The following is a 19,566-nucleotide window of genomic DNA, read 5'->3' on the forward strand; positions in this document are numbered from 1 at the left end:
TGGGATGATACCAGAGCTGGAGATTTGCTCGACGTGACGTACAAATTGCATCGATAACGCGTTAACATACTACTCTCTATAATACTTGATTCCCGGTGCCGCATAACATAAATTGGTATTCAAGTTGCGAAGTCATTACAGTTGTAGACCCTCACTCTTCCACACCACTCCACTCCATACCTCAAAAACACATGCCCATATTCCCATACCTCGTCTTCTTATCCAAGCACAAGCACAAGCATGAGTACAGCTTGAAAACTTGCATCTATTCCAATTCCATGCCATCAGATCAGAAAACCCATATATAAGTAGCAGACAGGCAGACCACCCTAAACATCCATCCTTGACTAGATTCTGTTCCAGCGTGATGTATTTGTTCTTGGAATCTTTCAAATGTGTTTAATGGGTATAGGTTGGAGAACAAGGAAGGGCTTTGAACGGTTTGAGGGGGTATCTGTAAGTGATATAGGATTCCGGATATTGCGATTGGTGTAAACTCTCGTATTGATGGAGGGGTAAAACGCGGGGTACTACGCACTATAAGGATACTCACTACATTTAGGATGATAACGAAATAGAGCAGTGTTTTTAGAAAATAGACAGATGGAAAATACTTTTACTGTATTCGCACCACTTTCATGGCATGGTTACTTTGGTTGGGTAAAGTAGGATTTGAGTGAGGGAGGATCTTCAAGTCAACGTCACATCAGTTTAGCCGCTTTTACCCCACCATGCATATATATACCCCACCTTCCTTTCCTCTCCATATATTGCTACTAGGTACCACATCCCTCAGCTCAAGCAAGCAAAGCAACTTGAAACTCTCAGCTATCAATTGAAGAGGAAATCTTTCAACATGGCAGCAAAACCATACTCTGTGCGGTGGGGTATCCTCGCAACAGGAGGAATCGCAACCAGTCGGTCCCCCTTCCCCTATCCCTCCTCTCCTCGCGCAATAACTAACTTCCCACCCCGCCCAGCCTTCACAAAAGACCTCCTCACCAACCCCGCCACCCGCTCCGTAACAGACATCCAGCACATCGTCTCCGCAGCCGCCTCCTCCTCCTCCTCTTCCCGCGCCCAGGCCTTCCTGACCAGCGTCCAGGCCCCCCCATCCGCAAAGGCCTACGGCTCCTACCACGAGCTGGCCCACGACCCCGACCTCGACATCATCTACATCGCCACCCCGCACTCGCACCACTTCCAAAACGCAATGCTCTGTCTGGAAGCCGGCAAGAACGTGCTCTGCGAGAAATCCCTCACGGTCAACGCAGCGCAGGCGAGGAAACTAGTCGCGAAAGCAAAAGAGAAGGGCGTGTTTCTCATGGAAGCTGTATGGACGCGTTATTTCCCGCTGAGCATCAAGATCCGGGAGATGGTGCAGGATGGCCGCATTGGGAAAGTCGAGCGCGTGTTTTCGGATCTGAGTTTCAACTCCGCTAGCGATGATGACAAGAGTACAGAACTTTCCTTTCCCGATGAGAATCGGATGATTAATGTAGATCTGGCCGGGGGCGCGTTGTTGGATCTGGGGATATATAGTCTGACGTGGCAGTTCCAGATCCTGTATCTATGTGCGGAGAGGAAGGAGAGACCAAGGGTGCAGGCGGCGGTGCAGAGGTACAGGACGGGCGCGGATGAGATGACGAGTATGCTGCTTAGCTGGGAGGGGAATCGCGCGGTGGGGATCGCGACGACGGGGTTGAGGGTCGCGACGCAACCGCACGGGGAGGGGAGTTTGGGGACGGGGCCCAGCTGTAGGATTCAGGGGACGAAGGGGGAGATTCAGGTGTTTGGACCGCTGTTCAGGCCGCTTCTGTATAAGGTTGTGAAGCACGGGGATGAGAGTGGCGAGATTGAGGAGGTGTTTTGTCCGATACCTAGAGATCCGGAGAGAGAGGGGAAGGATGGGGAGAAAGGGTGGGGTCATGGGATGTTTTGGGAGGCGGATGAAGTTGCGAGATGCTTGCGGGATGGAAAGGTGCAGAGTGAGATTTTGACGTGGGACGAGAGTTTAGTGATTATGGAAGTCATGGATGAGGTGAGGAGGCAGGGTGGGGTTGTCTATCCAAAGGAGATTGAGAGTGATGTTTATGATGAGAAGAGTCCACTTAACGGCAAGTCCTAGATGAAATGCGCGACTTATGAACTGAGCGACTTGCTGGAATTGCAAAGTCATGCAAATTCATTCACATTCCAGTGAGTGACAAAAAAGAATAAGAAAGGATATATGTGAAGAGTAACGCTGTGAGCTATCTATTGATAGAGCTATGTACATATGTAATGAATGAATGCATCTATGTACTGTTTCCTCGCTCGCTTGGCAAATCTGCTTTCGCCATATGCAACGCAGTGCAGCATCCTTCACCGCTATCCCATTCCATCCCATTCCAATCGTGAGTGACCAGTCAGTAAGTATATATAATACATTATACTATTCATTCATTTACCCCTTTCTCCTTTCTCTCTACTCCCTCCTTTCCTCTCCTCGTATCCTGTTGCGCTTTTGACCTTGACCAGATCCGTTGATTACCAAGACTCCGCTCAACTCCGCTCAAAAGCATTGCATCGTACCACGAATTTCCCAACATAACGCCGTCTTATGCAAATACCGACCTGCCCTCGCCCGTTCATAAAAGGTATCATCAATGTCTCATCATATCGCTCCATTTCGTAAGGTTACCAGCCCCATCTACATCACGGCGCAGAATCCTGTGTCCTGGTTCGAATACGGAATGTATCCCTCAAGCGTCCAGTGACTCTCGTTCTCCTGCTCTGTTGCCCCTCCACAGCCTGTTCAATCTGCTCCTGTGTCCGCGACTCTTCTCTCAACTGCCGTAGCGCGGCAATGCGCTCGTGTGGTGCTGCATGACGGAGTCTGTTGAGATCCAGGAAGCGGGATATGCGGTGACGTTGGTGGTTATTGCCGTCTTCGGAGGACTCGCCTGCTTCGTGATGGTGTAAGGCTTCGAGTGTGCCTTCGAGGTTTAGAGGTGGTGGGAGGTCGGTGGATGCACGGGCTGCTTCCTCGGGTGAATTGGGTTCTTCAGCATCTCCGCGGAGATCGCGACGGCTGTGATGGGTAGTTAGATATATGTAAGGAGATAAGGGTATGGGATGCTTACCATAATGGACAGGTTCCAGACACGTTCAATAGCCAGGGATCGATACAAGCGGGGTGGTATTTATGTGCGCAAGGTAAGACTCGGACGTCCTCACCAGTCGTGAAATCTTCTGTACAGATCGAGCAGCCAAGGTCGCCTTCTTTTGGTGGTGTTGTAGTTGCTGCTTCTGTTCCTTCCTTCGTAGACCCTTCTTCCGCAGCTGCCATGCCTAACGCTACTGACGTCTCTGGTGACGTTTCTGTCCCACTCGACTTCCTCCTGCCATCAACAACACCCTCTGCTGTGGTATCCGTAGGTGCCGTATGACTAGCCGTTCCATCCTCAAGTTCAACATCTCCGCTCCCGGGCTTAACGGGCTCTGGATCTCCAAACTTGACAATCGGCAGTGTCTCCAACATAGCTCTCGCCAATCCCTTTGCGCGACTTTGTCTTGGCCTTCCTGCTATATTTCGAGGTCCATATCTCTCGGGGTGTCGGTGTGCTCTTACAGCGCCAGTAGCGATAATTATTAAGAAGAGAAGGGTAATGATGCCGGTAATACTGTAGAGAATACTCATAGCTACGGCAGTAGTCGGAGCTGGATTACCTGTAGGGTCATTGGTCGCGCTCGTGGTCGCACTTGCAGTGGTGTTTGTTGCAATCATGGCGGTCGGTTGTATGTCTGTTGATGATGGATAGAGTGCAATGGTATCGAGAATGTCTTGGGCGTCTTTGGCCGAGGTTGTAGAGTAAATGGTGGTGAATGTGTATGGCCCAGTCAGATTACATTGAACCGCGTCCAGAGTGTAGAGGATAATGGCTTGCGGTTTGCTCGTTTCAGCTTTCTCGAATACGCTTGCAGGGTCGATGTTGGAGCCGTCTGGATCACAACTTATATATCCAACATCACCGGTCGTCAAGTTTGTAAGGTTCTGGGGATCGATATGTTTCAAGGTGCCTGTAGCTGATATTGCCTAGTCAATGGGATGGAGTCAGCAGTTATTTCAAAGAATGCAAATAACCTCATGTGGAAGCCGGATAGCGGGACATCCGGAGGAGGTGGCGTGGAGGGTGGGATAGTACTAACGGCTACGGAATTTGGATTGCTGGATCCCTTGCCGGTCTCCGCAGTAAGAGGGAGAAGATTATATGGTGGTTTGACTTGGAAGAGAGGACCTCCGGTCAAACGTAACTGGTTCATCTGCGAAGCCGCGATAGTTGTATTAGAGGGCTGTACACTCTGCGCGTAAGCCAGGCCGGGCAGGATGAGGAGCCATAAGAAGCGGAAGCAGGCCATGCTTATGGCAACGGTCGACGTCGTCATGTCTATGGCGGAGGGAAGATGCGGAGGAGGGGAAGGGGGAGGGGGAGGGGAAGGGGAAGGTAGAAGATAGAGAAGAGGTGAACAGTTGATTGATGTCGCTCACATGTTCTATACCCAGGCGATAGTGATACGGTAAGAGAAGATTGGATTGGAGTCTCGGAGTGGAGTGGAATGGAGTGGGGTGGGGTGGAGCTGGGCGTGAAACGGGAGGGTAACAGGGCACCGATAAAAGTCTATTAATAAGCGGATATCGGTATGCCGGGCGTCCTTTTATAAACGGTACAAGTACAGTAAGTACCGGTATAACTTTGTATAATAAAACAACCATGCTAATAACAATAACAATACCATATATGTCTACGGGAATGTTGGAAATGCTTCAATTCGGTACAGCCAAGAGTATCATTGGCCAAGGTGAGCCAAGCGTTCTGAGGCTTGTGGACGGAAGTACTTGTAGGTAGATTATTAACGGGAAGCTTTACAGGGTGTAAAGGCTGGACATGATTCTTAATTCAGCTTCGATCTTTCTATTACTGTTACATGCCCAATGCATCCAAACATCAATTACAGTATTAACCTAAAGCTGCATTACGAGTAATGGACAGTTCCTCTTCATAATTTAAAAAGATTCTACTTCTTTCTTTCTGCCCTTTTATGTCAAGATATGCTTGAAGCAGTACAGTACAGTACAGTACATCCACACATACAGCACACCACTACTTCTAGTTTGGGTAACGCTACCCTGGCCACTATCCCAAGTGCTGGCGCGTGTGGAATCATACCATCATACGTGTGTGGCTGCTTGTTAACAACCCACCATAAACTCTCTTTCCTTCCCCTCAAGGCAAACTCTCTCTTAATTCTTGCACAGCCTTCCTTCTCACCACCACGATACCTCTTTCATAAACTCAAATCATTTTAACTCAAATCATTCTACAGTACGCACGTAAATGGGAGGGAAGTCATCCGCCAGCTGAATGAGTGCAATGCTTTGCTTTGCTTTGTTTGAACCACCTGGCCTTGGCCGTCTCATCGCATTACCATTTGTATTTGCATTGATCAATGACGACGAATGAATCAAGTCTTATACTAGTCTACGCACCAATCACAAATGTCCTTTTGTTTTCCTTGCCACTTTACGAGCTCGCATCTTTCGCTTTGTTTGAACACGGGACGGTCACGGTACTTGACACTAGGGATGACGATGATAACTGTAGGTTTGGGGACGGAATTTATGAAGCTGTAGAGTCCGAGAACTACGCGTTTTTTACTTCGTACCTGCATCTCAATATCGTTTTTGTTCCTTCTTTACGAAGTACCTTTGTCTCTTACCTAGGTACTACGCAGTTTCTCGGCACGTTCGGCTGCAGGCTGCGTCCGTCACACAACATCTCTAAGGGTTCTATATCTGTCCTTCCGCAGGTCCCGGAAAGTTGAGGTCGAGATGCAGGCTCGACCAGTCTGTCAAGACAACCGAACAAGGGTTTCCTGGTTCAATTGGAAGTTTGGTCGGAGTTTTTCTCCGGTCTCAACAGGGTTTCTGTCTGTCTGGGGTCAGGTCGTACTTCTGAAGCTTAATTCCTATAGATTCATGTGATGATTTTGTTTTCCAATGATGAAGTAGTGCTATGACACGTAATTCTATTTTTATATGCAAGTATAATCATAAAGCTTATTGTTTAGGTGCTTGGCGCTAGCGTATACAAAAATACTCAATCTACTCAGATTAGTTCTATTCCAATTTACTCACCAAGTTTGTGTTTAGCCAATGCACCAGCAAATTAGTTAATCTGTGAATAAATCAACTTATTAGTTATTAGCTTTCCGCCCGCCAATCCTAATAGTCAAAAATGATATTATTCAGACCTTTTTAGCATCTTTTCCTGCACTTCCTTGCTACCTACTTCTGTCCCGCCAATCCTTCTATCAATAGAGCAAACACTCCTATATTACCCTTGCGTGAGATAAGTAGCTCCTTGTAGAGGTCCTACTTCTTCTTCTAGTTCTCACCCAACCTCTCTTAATTCCAATCATAGTATCATTTGAATCTGAGTCTAGCCTAATAGGTTTAGAGCGCCCGTGCTTCATAAAAATACACAAGTAGCTGTTCTCTCAGAACATCATTCCTTCTTGCATTTATCTTATTATTAGAATATAAGACTTTTATCTATACTTGTCCTCTGACAACTCCCCTCTTAACAGTTGAAGCGAATTGTATATCCAGATCATCCTAAGACGATATAGTTTCAGCAACAGCTGCTATTACAATTGCTCTCGGTATTACAGGGGTGATCACATCTTAATAGCTAGTAGCTTGGTAAAACTTGATTCTGGTTCTTGCATTGATGATAGATGATGATGCTATCGCAGGTTGCAGGCAGGGCAGGGCATGCCATGCCTCTTCGCTTAGTCATGCTTGCTTAGTCATGAAGTTATGACTACAAAGCAAAGTCCCAGTAATCAAGCTGCAAATTGGCGAACCAATACCCTTTAACTATCAGAACTTTTGAGACGTGATGGGTATAGCATTATACCAGGGGATTCTTTTTGGTTGTTATACTTCAGCGCACGGGAGTGCATGTGAACTGGGTAGACCGAGCGAGGCGGTCGGAGTTTCGTGCTTAACTCAAATAGTATTTCTAATATATCATTACCACTGCAGTCTTTGACGACTCGGAAAGGAGCGAACTACAAGCTAACAGGCGCATCTCGCCGTCCCGAGGTAAGCTCCTATTTCTCCTCTCTAAACCGACTCTTATCCACAGTATACTTGCTCAAGTCCACAATACTCATATTCCCCAAAATCTCAAAAACCGTCACGTCCGCACCGAGTTTCTTATCGAACCAGTTCCGCAGCTCGACCGCGATCAGCGAATTGATCCCGTTGACATGCACCGGCTTCTGGACCTCTATCTCGTCTGCCTTGATTCCCAGAATCTGCGATAGCTTCGAGACGATCCAGCCAGTGGCATGCTCGACTGCTACCTCCGCCGACGCGCTCTGTCTGAGCACAGTCTCGGAATCCGCGCTCTGTTTCTGCTTGTTCGATGGCCCGGCGGTATCTTTGTTGATAAGTTGGAAGTGTCTGAACAGCGGTCTCAGCATCCAGTGCGGGACTTCTAGACCCTTGGCTTCCATGGAAGCCGGGTGCTCGATACCAACGATAATCTGCGATTCGCTCGGTGCGAGCAGCGGTAGCGCAGGGTTGCAATAGTGATCTAGCAGAGCGAGGAATTCAGCCTGTCTGATATCCATAAAATAGCCCAGGCGCCGCAGCGAATCAAGCATGCCTTCCGTCTCGGCGACGACGCCTTCCGAGACCATCATGCCGAGGTCGATGGAGACGGCTTTCTCGCCGACGCTGGTGCGGTAGCGCGCTAGGGCGTCAATGTAGGTATTTCCGGCGCAGTAATTGGCTTGAGATGTAGCGCCTAGAATACCGCCAATGGAGGAGAGGGAGACGAAGAAATCCAGGCCTTTTGGGAGCAGTGTATGGAGATTCCAGGAGCCGATGACTTTTGGTTGTGTTCCAGTGGTAAAGTCGTCGTGTGTCATGTTGTCGAATATTGCATCCTGGGATCTTGGTCAGTTGAAGCGTACTAACATTTAGGACAAACATCTCTTACTCTTAGAACCATCGTGCATTGAAGACAGCCCCGTATTGGTGGTAGGGTCTTGGCACATTGTTCGAGGACACCTTTTAGGCTTTCGGCTTGAATGATATCGCAAGCTGGTGCTTCGACACGAGCGCCTAATGCCTCTAGCTCACGGACGAGCTCCTTGGCTGACTCTGTTCGAGTACCCGAGCGAGCAAGAATAATCAAGTTCCTTGCTCCACGGTCAACCATCCAGCGCGAAACACTACGTCCTAAGCCACCGAATCCACCTGCAATCAGATATGTTGCCTCAGGGTCAAAATAGTATGACGGTTTGTTCGTAACGAGTGCCTTTCGTATCTATGTTAGCCTCGGAAGACAATGATGCGAATTTGGGGAAATCTTACAGTAACTGAATGCTCAGGATCAAAATCAATCACTACTTTACCCACGCTCCGACCAGTATGGAAGAATTGCAAGCCTTTGACAAGATCGCAGGCTTGGAAAACATTCAGTGGCATTGCTGGTCTGATATCACCGCTGCGAATCAACGAAGATGTCTGCTTGAACAGCTTCCCGATCAACTGAGGACGCAGGCGTTGTATTTCGGCAAGATTCAAAGAGATGTAGGTGATACATTTTGGCAATGCCTGTTGGGTTACTTTTGCCGATACTGCATTCTTGCCAATACCGAAGTTGACCAAACGGCCGAATGGAGCCAGGACTTCCAAAGAGACGTCAAGATCATCACCAAGATCAAAGCTCAGCACAACATCCACACCATGGCCCGCAGTCGCTTGCAGAATTGACTGTGACAGGTGCGGATCTTTATTCGACAGAATGCTGTCCCTGGAAAGGCTATAAGTTGACCGCAACAGCTCTGCCTTCTCCTCAGAACCCGTAGTAACAATAATTCTGGCACCGATTTTCTGGGAAATCTGTATCGCTGCCTGACCTATTGCGCCAGCTGCGTGATGGATCAACACGACTTCATCCCTGGCGAGACTTGCGGCGTTAACCAGAGCTTGAAACGATAGCAGCGCCGACGTTGGTAGAGCTGCAGCTTTGATGAACGACATGGAGTTTGGCAAAAGCGCCGCGGACGATGCTTTGCATCTCAGAGATGTGGTGCAGACACCGGGGCAGCTGACGAAAACTTTGTCGCCAGGAGAAAATCCACTGTCTGATCCGGCCTTCACAATGAGTCCAGAGCACTCAGTGAATATGCTCTCTTCATTCAGCTGTCCCGACGCAATCTGATAATCTCGAGAAGTGAGACCTACAGCTCGAACTTGGACGAGAACTTCATCGGGATTAGGAAGGTCGTCCCACTCCGCCACTTCCTCGTAGGTAATACTGTTTGTCATGCCACTATTTTTCATGGTAGCTCTAATTGGGAGCTCATGACTCAACTGCAGTGTTCGTTCCTGGTAGGAAGCAATATTGGCCCCGATAAGTCTGTTCATGCGCTCTGATTGGATAACTCGGTTGATACAGAGCATGCCGTCCCTTTCCTCATACTCGGGCTCCATATCGTCTAAAGGCGATTGGATTGCATGGTTCAAGACAGTAAGTACTGCTGCTGGGCCGTCTAAGCCTGTCTGGTCATCATCCGTGATGGCGACTCGAGCAAACCTCAGTTTGGGGTTTTCAGAACGGAGAGCACGCGAAAGTCCATCCACCATATGGAACTCTGGTCTGCGAAGCGTCTGGGTATCTCTGGCTACCCATAATATATCATTTGCCAATGACAAAACTTCCTTGAAGTTGTTGAACTCATCCAAATTGATGGAAGGAAAGAAAGGCTCGTCGTAGTCGAGGAGGAATACGCAAAACATCCCGTTAATCGATCGTTTGGATACCGCGTCGGCAAAATCATAGACCAATGCTGTGGTTTTCCCATCTCCCTCTATCTTTTCCTTCAAACGGTTGGCGAAGTTAGCCTGAGTCAAAGACTTTTCGTCAATAACGATGGCTATCTCAGGAAGTTCCAAAGCTTCTGAAGCCACCTGCTCTGCTGTAGTAGCAACAATAACACCAATCTCATGATGTTCCTGGTCCTCCAAATCCTGAATACTGTAGTCGATACCGTTAAAACCAGAGTCTGTTAGAGCTTTTGACACCTCTTCCTTCGAGCGGTAAGGGTTCAAAGAGGTCTGCCCATTAGTCCACCACCCCTGAATAAGACCGAAGATGAAGTCAATATTCACACTTTGAGGAGCTGCAATTCCAACTAGTATTAAATTGCCACCCGGCTTCAAAAGCCTCCTCAGATTTCGGAAGGTTCGAGGTAAATCCGAAGTCACCTGAAGGACGTGGGCTGCAATGATTAAGTCGTAAGAGGAGTCTTCAATTCCTTGAGCCGTGGGCTCATTTTCAATATCCAGGACTTGGAAATAGACCCGATTACTAGAGCTACCGAATTTCTCTTGCGCTTGAAGAACTTTATCGGACGATACATTAGTGTAGTCGTATCGAAGCCACCTGGTGTTCCCCTTGCCAGATAAGATACTCAGACACGGTGATGTTCCTCCGCTTCCTCCAAGCTCTAGTATCTTCATTGTGGGGTTTTTGTGAGCGAGATTTGACAGTAAAACCTCTAGTTGCTTTCGGATATTCTGGCTCCCCAATTGCTCGTGGAAATAGGTACTTGCTAGCTCTTCTCTGGACACAAGGCTCTTGGAGCCCTCCTCCAGGAGGAGCGGCAAGAGATTCCGACCAACAGTCACATAATATTGGCCTAAATTGTTTGCCGTCTCTATTTCGTTCTCTAGAGAGTCCACTCCAGCTGCTTCAGCCAAGGCCCTTGGAGCCCAATCATTGTCGGGCTGACTGTGCTGTTGTACCATCCACCTGATATATTTCAATGAGTGTGGAGAGATGCCCTCTGGAGGTGACTGCTTCAAGGCCTCGAGTGTCGTTGAAATGTAATGTTGAATTAACAATGACAATCGTTGTTGGAAATTGACAAAATCATTGTTCTGTGGCCTTGCTTGCTTGCACAGTCCCGATATTTGTTCGTTGTTAAGCAAGGTAAGATCTGGTCGCCATTCCAAATGACTAAGTAATGGCCTCTGCTCCGAATTTAGAAGCTGTGTATCGTTCGATGTAGAAACAAACGTCGTTTGATATCCTTCCATGATCGAGAAAAGTTCATTGTTGCTGGGTGAAACAGCGATGACCTTAGATTCGGTGCCTCGATATCCGTTGAAGCTCGATCTTACACTTGCCCGCAAATGTGAAACTGAAGAAATGAAATCTTCGTTTGCATATATTACTAGTCTTCGTATGGAAGACGGCACCATTGTCGGAAGATCCAGAGCCCCACCTTGGTTGAGGGCAGGAAACACCATTTGGAAGAGGCCATCCAAGACGGAAGGATGAATAGTGTATGCATTGAAATTGAGACCTTTCGACTTGTCGTCGGCGCTACCAGAAAAGGCTCGGATCTCGGCCATAGCAGCTCCAGACTCATTGAACCGCACATAGTCTAATGTCTGAAAAATTGGGCCGTAATTGACGCCATTGTCTCTGGTAACATCATAGAAATGTTTCACGTCCGCTTCGTGGACGCATGCCTTGGCTATGGACGAGAACTCCTGATGATAACTTGAAATAGGGGATGGAATGCTCCCTACTTGCGATGCGGTTTCAGCTCTGATACGGCAACGGCAATGTTCAGACCATTCTGAGCTGAATGAGAAAAGTCTAAACTCATACCATGGTCTATGTTCAATTACTCTGTCCTTAGTAGTAGCAAGAGATACTTGGATCTCCAGGCCTTCGTTGCTGTCTGGAACTTGCAAAGCGTTCAGGAACTGCACGTCTCGCATCTCAAACCCCACAACCTTTACCTCCCCAGTCGTAAGCTGCTTCACGCCTTCAATAGCCATAGCCAACATGGCTGCACCGGGAAGGAGGCAGTTGCTGCTTATCTTCCCAAGATTAGCCTAGGAATATTGACCTAATGACAGGGGGTAACTCACTTGATGATGTTGGACCCATTGTAGCTTCTCCAGGCTGAGAAAATTGCGCCATCGCATTTCAAAGGAACTCGAACTTGGAATTATACTTCCCAAAAGCTCATGTCGCGCATGAGATCTAAATCTAAATTGAGTACTGGTTCTATCTTCAAACCAGTATTTCTGTGTGTGGTTGAACGGATAGGATGGTAAATCTGTAACCACAGTACGCATTTTTTCATCAAAACTATTGACTGCCAGCATATCAATAGGATATCCTAGGCTCCATAACCGTCCAACAGCATCTAGGGTACATGCTGCAGCGTCCCTTTGACGATTAAGTATTGACAGATAACCCATCCGACCTTGAGACTTAGTGCTTGTCAGAATCTCTTGAAGTGGGCCTTGAAGGGTAGAATGCGGCCCTATCTCTATGAGTTCTTTGATGCCCGAAAGTGACTGGGACTTGGAGCCGAGGGTCTTTCGAGGCGCTTTCCCAGATTGAACGCTGAGAAGAGACACCGCCTGGGAGAATTTGACCTGAGAGATAAGGTTTTTGACCCAGTATTCAGCATCACAAACCCTGTCTAGAGGAATAATAGCCCCGGTTACTGACGATATCATTGGAATGGTGACCTTCTTGGCGACTTTACCGTCTATGTCCTTCAGGCTTTCGTAATAATCGGTCTTTATTGCCTTCATGAAAGAAGAATGGTACGCAACGTTCACGCGAAGTTTACGAGCCAGGTGTTGGTCGTCCTTAAGCCACGACTCGAGAATTTCAAGCTGATCTTTGTCTCCCGTAAGTGTGATGCTCTTAGGGCTATTCACACAGCCGACTTGAACATTGAGGACTTCGACATTTTCCTTGAGTCTGGACAGAAATGGCTGAATTCTTTCTTCACCCAGAGCTACAGCGAGCATTGCTTGCGGAGCTTTATGCAGCGTCGGAAGTCTGGCAGCGAGGCGACCCCGGTGGAAAGCAATTTTCATTGCAGTTCTGTCATCGAAAGCACCTGCACAGTATCTAGTTTAATGAGTAATGTGAACAGCGAGACACTTGGGTTGACTTACGCAGCGGCTATCTCGCCTGAAGAATGACCCACCACGGCAGCGGGAGTAATACCGAAAGACTTGAGTAAGTCGACTATAGCGATTTGAAGCGCGGTCGAAAATGTCTGGCTATATTCTGGCTCATTTATGGTAGAGGCAGAATCGCAAAGCAAAGCTACAATCCAGGTCAGCATCTCCAGCAAACCATGAACTAGCGGCTACTTACCCTGAAGCGACCATTCACATCCCAGGCCTTGAAGTATATGGTCAAGCTCAGCAAACCGAAGTTTGAAGAGAGGAAATGCAAGCAACCCGTTTCCCATTTTCGCATATTGGGCTCCTTGGCCAGTGAACACGAAAGCAATCGATTTTGGGTCTCCTGAAAACCTGATTGGTTTGGAACTATCTTTTTCTAGCGAGATGAGATCACTGCCAGAAGTTGCAACAGTATAGGAACGCCACGCATGGAGAGATCGCTTGGCTGCTAGAGTGTGGACAATATCATCAAATGATGGCGCCAGAACAGCTCGCCCGCGCTTTTTGAAAAATTCGCCATGAGTATCGAGCATACTTTTTATCCCAACCTCATCAGCAGCAGAGAAAATTAATAGTCTCGGCCTCGGGTGCTTTTGAGTCGAGGTAAGCTGAGTTGAAAATCCGTTTTCGTCGGTCAGTCTTCGCACGTCTCTTTCGGACTTCTGTTCGACAGGTTTGTAGAAGCCGTTCGTCTCTTTCGTCCCATTCATTTCACCAATTGACTTTTGCAGGCAAAGGTCTATAGTACGATGATGACCGTGGAGCCTATGGGCTTTCAAGAAGTGCAAAGCATCATCGACTATCACAACGGCATTAGAGCCGCCGAATCCAAACGAGTTAACCTTGTATATAGTTAGATTGGTGTCCAAGGAAGAGGTGCTACTCACACAAGCACGACGAAGTCCCAAACTAGGCCATTGCATTGGACGAGTAGGAAACTTGGAAGAACAGTCAGTTAAAAGCATATCTGTGGTTTGGGAATAGGAACCTACGTGAATGCGAAGATTTTGGGTATCGATCCTGGGATTGACCTGTTCGAGCCCAGTATTGGGCAGAATAATACCCCTTTCTAGTATCATCACAGTTTTGATGAGACCTGCAATGCCACTACCACCTTCCAAGTGACCAATATTGGATTTGACGGCACCAACAATCAGTGGCTCCTCGGCTGAGCGGAATGACCGAAAAGAATTTCCAATCGCTTTTGCTTCGGTGGGATCACCAAGGGCTGTTCCTGTCCCATGTGCTTCAAAACTATAAACACAAAGTTAATATTGCCCCTTTTATAGTATGTCATAGAAATCAGCAAGTCATCAAACCGCTTATTATGAACAATGAGTGGACACTTCTCATCAACTTACAATCTTACTGGTGCCATGTCAAGGTTTGCCCTTGTAAAAGTCTCGTTTATCAATAACTGTTGGGCCTCTCCATTCGGCTGTGTGATTCCGCCAGTCGTTCTACCATCCTGATTCAACCCAGTAGCACGTATGACAGCTCTTATGGTATCTCCATCCTGCAGCGCATCTGATAATTTCTTCAAAACCACAACACCAAAGCCATCGCCTCTAGCATAGCCATTTGCTCTATGGTCAAAACTCCAGCATCGGCTGTCAGGAGACATGAAACTCATATTTGACATAATTAGCATGAAATCCGGATGAAAGACCAGATTGCATCCACCAACAAGGGCCTGGGTTAGGTAAGCAGTGGGAATTACAAATAACACCTTGTATCATACCATTTTTGATGTACCATTTAGTAAATCCTGACAAGCAATATGTAAAGCGCTCAAACTGCTAGAACAAGCAGAGTCTAGATTCATGCTAGGACCGCGCAAATTGAAAAACCAGCTGACGCGGTTCGCCAACATCGATCCGGACAGTCCCGTGGCTGCATACTTTGGGAGTTGTTCGGTCTCCTGCTGTAACATACTCTTGTAATCGTCCGTAAAAGTTGCAGTGTAAACTGAAGTCTTACTTCCTGAGCACTTGTCGATAGTGAGACCCGCTGCACACTCTCAGCGATCTAAATTCTGGGCTGCTCGAGACGAACTTACCATTTTCTAGAGCGTGATAAGACGTCTCTAACATTATGCGTTGTTGCGGATCCATCGCAACAGCCTCAGCAGGCGTGACAGAGAAAAAAGGGGCATCAAATGCGCCTAGATCCTCCTTTAAAAAATGACCGCCTCGAAGGGGTAGCTATCTTTCGTCAGCGGAGCTATTCAACTTGGTGCATTTTTGCTGCGTATTTGAACAAGAAGGTTCAAAGGTAGAAACACTTACGGTTCCAGTGCCTGAGTTCTCCTTATCATAGAATGCATCTATATTGAATCTGTCTGGAGGAAATTCGGTCATAGCACATCGGCCTTCATAGAGCATGTCCCAGAAAGCTTCTGGAGATGTAGCTTCCTGAGGAAACTTCAAGGACATCCCAATCACCGCAATGGGCTCCACGGTGGGATGTTCTAAAGTATAAGTGAAGCCATTCGCAGAGGTGTTTGGAGGCCCATCATTCAAGTCTTCCAAACTTCCTTCCGCAGGATGAACGCCGTTTTGGGATTTTCTGATCGCCATGGCGACAAACTATAATATTCCCAGTTTCATCAAACCTTTCACACTGCCCATGTGATATGAATCTAATGTGTCACGATAGATAGAAAGAAATCCAAATCAAAAGGTAGCTTCGGAGACGCGAGAACACTTCAGGCAGAAGATTGACTTGCTCGTCCGAAAAGTGGAGCATTGCACATGTGGCAACTTTTAAAGTTCCAGCGCCTCACTGCTGGGAGCGGTAGACCAAACCAGGAATGGATTATCCAGATGTGGTACGGAGGTAGTGCATACCAACAATTATCCTGGAGATCTCAGCCTCCGAGCGAGAGATCACCGAGACACTGCCGGCAGACCGTCTCTACTGTACTGGGATTTATATTGCCTTCGTGCTATGTTTATCGCTGGCAAGCTTTCTTCAAACCATCATCAGAACCAAACCTCTATCGACCAAAGAAAATGCGTTTCCTCTGTTTGCATGGGCTGGGAACAAATAGCGACGTAAGCATTCGGTTCTTTACATGTCTCGGAAATAAATTCAAGTATTCTAACATTTTTGTGTTGAACATTTAGGTACTCAAGGCACAGACTGGTACGTTTCTCACAGAACAAGAAGTAAGACCTCATACTGAAGTTTGGGCCACAGCATCTCTGCGCTACCGTTTGGGCGAAGAGAAGCATGAGTACGACTTTGTGGATGGCTCGCTTCTCTGGCCACCAGCACGTGGAATCCAGGAGGTATTCGGCGATCAGGTAGACTGCTACTCCTATTTCGACGGTGAAGACCCATCTGCATCGAGTATTCTTGAGGCAGTCACCGACCTGGCGAATTACGTTGCGTCAAGTGGGCCTTTTGATGGAGTCATTGGGTTCTCCCAAGGCGCGGTACTCGCCGCAACCCTTATCATCAGCGCAGAGTTGAAGGGTCTAGTACCTTTCAAATGCGCTATATTCTTATGTGGGGGATTGCCTTTTGATATGACTTCTCTCAAAGAGGGGCAAGTTGTACAGTGCGCTCGAAAGTCGGAGATGACAGCTTTGATGCATCTCCCTGTGGTAAATTGCTGGGCGGACAACGACCAGGACTATCCCGGAATGGGGCCAGATCTCTCACAGCTGTGCTCGGCAACGAATAATGTGGAAGTGGTGCACAGCGCTGGACATGGAGTACCCTCAGAAGGAGAAGATCTAGAGAAACTGTCAGCGGCTGTCACTGCGATTCTGAACCTTGCCAAAACGGCAGTGGCCTATGACTAGGTAGTGAGGGAAAGGCGAGCTTGCAAAATATGTCATGCAGCGCTTACTGCAAGTGACTGGGTGTCCGATACGTACGAGGCTCCATCCTATCATGCATGCTATTTCACCGGCAATCTTTTGGTTCGTTGGCAGGCGCCAAGCATATCGTGGGGAAGGGAAAGAACGGACAAGTGTTGAGTGGAGTTAGATCTATTTGTGTGTTTTGGGTGGGAAGGTGCGAATGTTAGATGTTGATCTTGGTCTCAATACGGAGTATGCTCTCAGCTCAGCTCAGCACGGCTATTTACAGTAAAGTAGACTATACCACACTAGTAGCAATTTTGGTCTAGAGACGGTTAAGCGAAGTGGGTACTTTTAGTAATATTGAGACTAGTAGACACATGGTTCTCCACCTTTTAAAGTCACCTGCCTGCTATCCAATGATTTACAGTAAGGTAAGGTTTGCCCGGCACATACCACTTAAGCTAACTCCCGTAGCGTTCACGAGCTTTTAGCTACACTGGTTCAACTGAAACCCGAGTAGAAGGAATTCCTAAAAAAATCAAAGGAACAACAAGGTAAACTTCCCTTCTGAGCAGGAGTTCTAACCATGGTTCTGGCTTACGGAGTACGTGTGTCTGTCCACTTACCTCGAAGTACTCAAAGATCTTCGCTCGTACATGTATGGCCGCTATAGCGCCGTAACGTGAAATGCAGCAAATGCATGGAAAAGGATTCCACGTATAGTATAGGAGTGGTTGCGAGATTAGCATATCTTACGTTACCATCCCCCCTTCAAACGTTAATTCTCTCCACAATTAATTGCCCCTCGCCACCGCGAAGGAACGACACTTCAAACTAGCAGAGGTAAATACCTAGAATCCATCAATTCAAGAAGTAATATACAGACTTTCTATGCGTGGAAGAAGAAGAAAAAGAAGAAGAACTTACTTCGTGCCTCCATTCTCCAATTTCCTTTCTCAAAAAGAAAGATGGCTTCGCCAACAACTGTTACAATACAACCGCTTCATGCGCCCGTGGTGTCATCAAGAGCTGTCCCGCTGGTGGTAGTGTCGACTGTCTTTCAGACACTGGCTGTTTCTACCATTATTTTGCGTTTTCTATCGAAGCATTCAAATCGGGGGGTGGGAGTGGACGATTGGGTAAGTAGTCGCGGAAAACAGTTATACATGTTGTCATTATCAGCACATTGGACAAAGACCGTTTTGCTGATAGCTGGATTGTGCAGTTTGCCTTGCTTGCACTGGTCTTTTCGTTCGGACTATACACTACAGGTATCTTAATCAGTACCATTGGCTTTGCGGGGTTCCATATGAGTGAACTTCTACCTAAGCAAATCGAAAGATTTCTTTTAGTATGTTCGGAGATCAAATCATTTCAAGTGAACGCGGACTAACATACGCGCAGATAGTCTATATCGATAACATATTTTACGCCTTGACATTACCCACCATCAAACTTTCAATACTTTTCATGTATAGGCGCATCTTCCACCTCGTCAAATCCTTCCAATATGCGCTTTATGCCGTTGGTGCAATTGTTCTGGGCTGGATGATTTCGGTTGTATTGACACAGATTTTCTCTTGCAACCCTGTAGATGGTTCTTGGAATCTTACAGCAATGGCAACTGCAAAATGTAAAACTTACTATTGAATGTTCCTAAAGATATATACGCATGCTAACGTTTTGATACCTAGGCATAAATACAACGAAGTTCTATTATGGAAACGCTATTTCCAACCTCCTCACCGATGTCATTATTCTCTGTTTACCGATTCCGATGATATTGCGACTAAACATGACCGCTCATAAGAAGAGTGCTCTTGCTGGTGTTTTTCTACTTGGAGGCTTGTATGACTCGTCCCTCCTTATCAGGTAGCTTTATATTGACTCTCGTCTCTAGCGTTTGCATAAGCAGCATCGTCCGTATAGTCAATCTGAGCAAAATAAAGGACGAGGACATAACTTGTAAGACACATATACCACTGGCGACCGTTTGGTTTCTACTGTCCCTTACTAAAATACCCCAGATACATTAGTCAACGTGGGTGTCTGGACATCTATCGAAACGCCTCTGTCCATAACATGCGCTTGTTTGCCTACCCTCCCAGCCTACTTCAAAGCCTGGCAGAAGAAGATTGTCGGCAGTCGTGGCAAGGCCACCACCGGCGTCTCGGTCTTCCGGTCCACGCGAACCAAAAATGGTACCGCGGTACTAGCTTCGAAGGATGATTTCGACTATATCGATGGACGTGACACGATACCTTTGAGTCAGAAATCTGGTAAGGATATAGATAGTGTCGAATCTGGCTTAAGTGGCGTCTATGTCTCGCAGGAATTCACTGTCGAGCGGAGTGACCGTCGCTACCGATAGAAAACATCAAATCCAGAGCAATTAGTCAACTATGATACCCTTTTATAAGACAATGTGATATTCTTCTTTGAACAAACCCAAACGTCGAAGTTCAGCGCGCCTAGTCGTTGCGTCTAATATTCTCTTGTCACAACACCCCTTATATCAGTAAAACCGAACATCTCATATTCCAGTATGGTCTCATTAGGCCCTCCCTCAAGACTTATATTACAACGTTGAAGCTATTTGCACATTGGTATTTTCCTAGGCTCCTAGCAATTTGAGGACGCACGAGAGAAATTCTCAATTCTTTTTTTATACACTGA

General features: G+C 47.1%; 3 protein-coding genes across 3 annotated transcripts; 1 reads left to right on the forward strand and 2 right to left on the reverse strand.

Moving 5' to 3' along the window:
- Positions 1-856: 856 nt before the first annotated feature.
- On the forward strand, positions 857-2,128 carry xyd1 (D-xylose 1-dehydrogenase (NADP(+)); the record flags this gene model as incomplete). Its single annotated transcript, XM_031147008.1, has 1 exon — positions 857-2,128. The coding sequence occupies one exon, from the start codon at positions 857-859 to the stop codon at positions 2,126-2,128; it is 1,272 nt and encodes a 423-aa protein (XP_031008544.1).
- A 569-nt stretch (positions 2,129-2,697) lies between these two features.
- Positions 2,698-4,428, reverse strand: RMR3 (Receptor homology region,transmembrane domain- and RING domain-containing protein; the record flags this gene model as incomplete). Its single annotated transcript, XM_031147009.1, has 3 exons — positions 2,698-3,073; positions 3,126-4,078; positions 4,192-4,428. 3 exons carry the CDS (start codon positions 4,426-4,428, stop codon positions 2,698-2,700), a joined length of 1,566 nt encoding a protein of 521 aa, XP_031008543.1.
- Positions 4,429-13,722: 9,294 nt separating this feature from the next.
- On the reverse strand, positions 13,723-15,459 carry FUB1_0 (Reducing polyketide synthase; the record flags this gene model as incomplete). The annotated part of the gene is made up of 6 exons (XM_031147010.1): positions 13,723-14,013; positions 14,068-14,329; positions 14,437-14,768; positions 14,817-15,085; positions 15,135-15,279; positions 15,364-15,459. Coding segments are annotated over 6 exons (1,395 nt in total), but the record flags the coding sequence as incomplete, so codon positions are not given.
- Between the last annotated feature and the right edge of the window lie 4,107 nt (positions 15,460-19,566).

The sequence above is a fragment of the Lachnellula hyalina genome (genome assembly GCF_007821495.1).
Source record: "Lachnellula hyalina strain CBS 185.66 chromosome Unknown contig00014, whole genome shotgun sequence".
Lineage (NCBI taxonomy): Eukaryota > Fungi > Ascomycota > Leotiomycetes > Helotiales > Lachnaceae > Lachnellula > Lachnellula hyalina.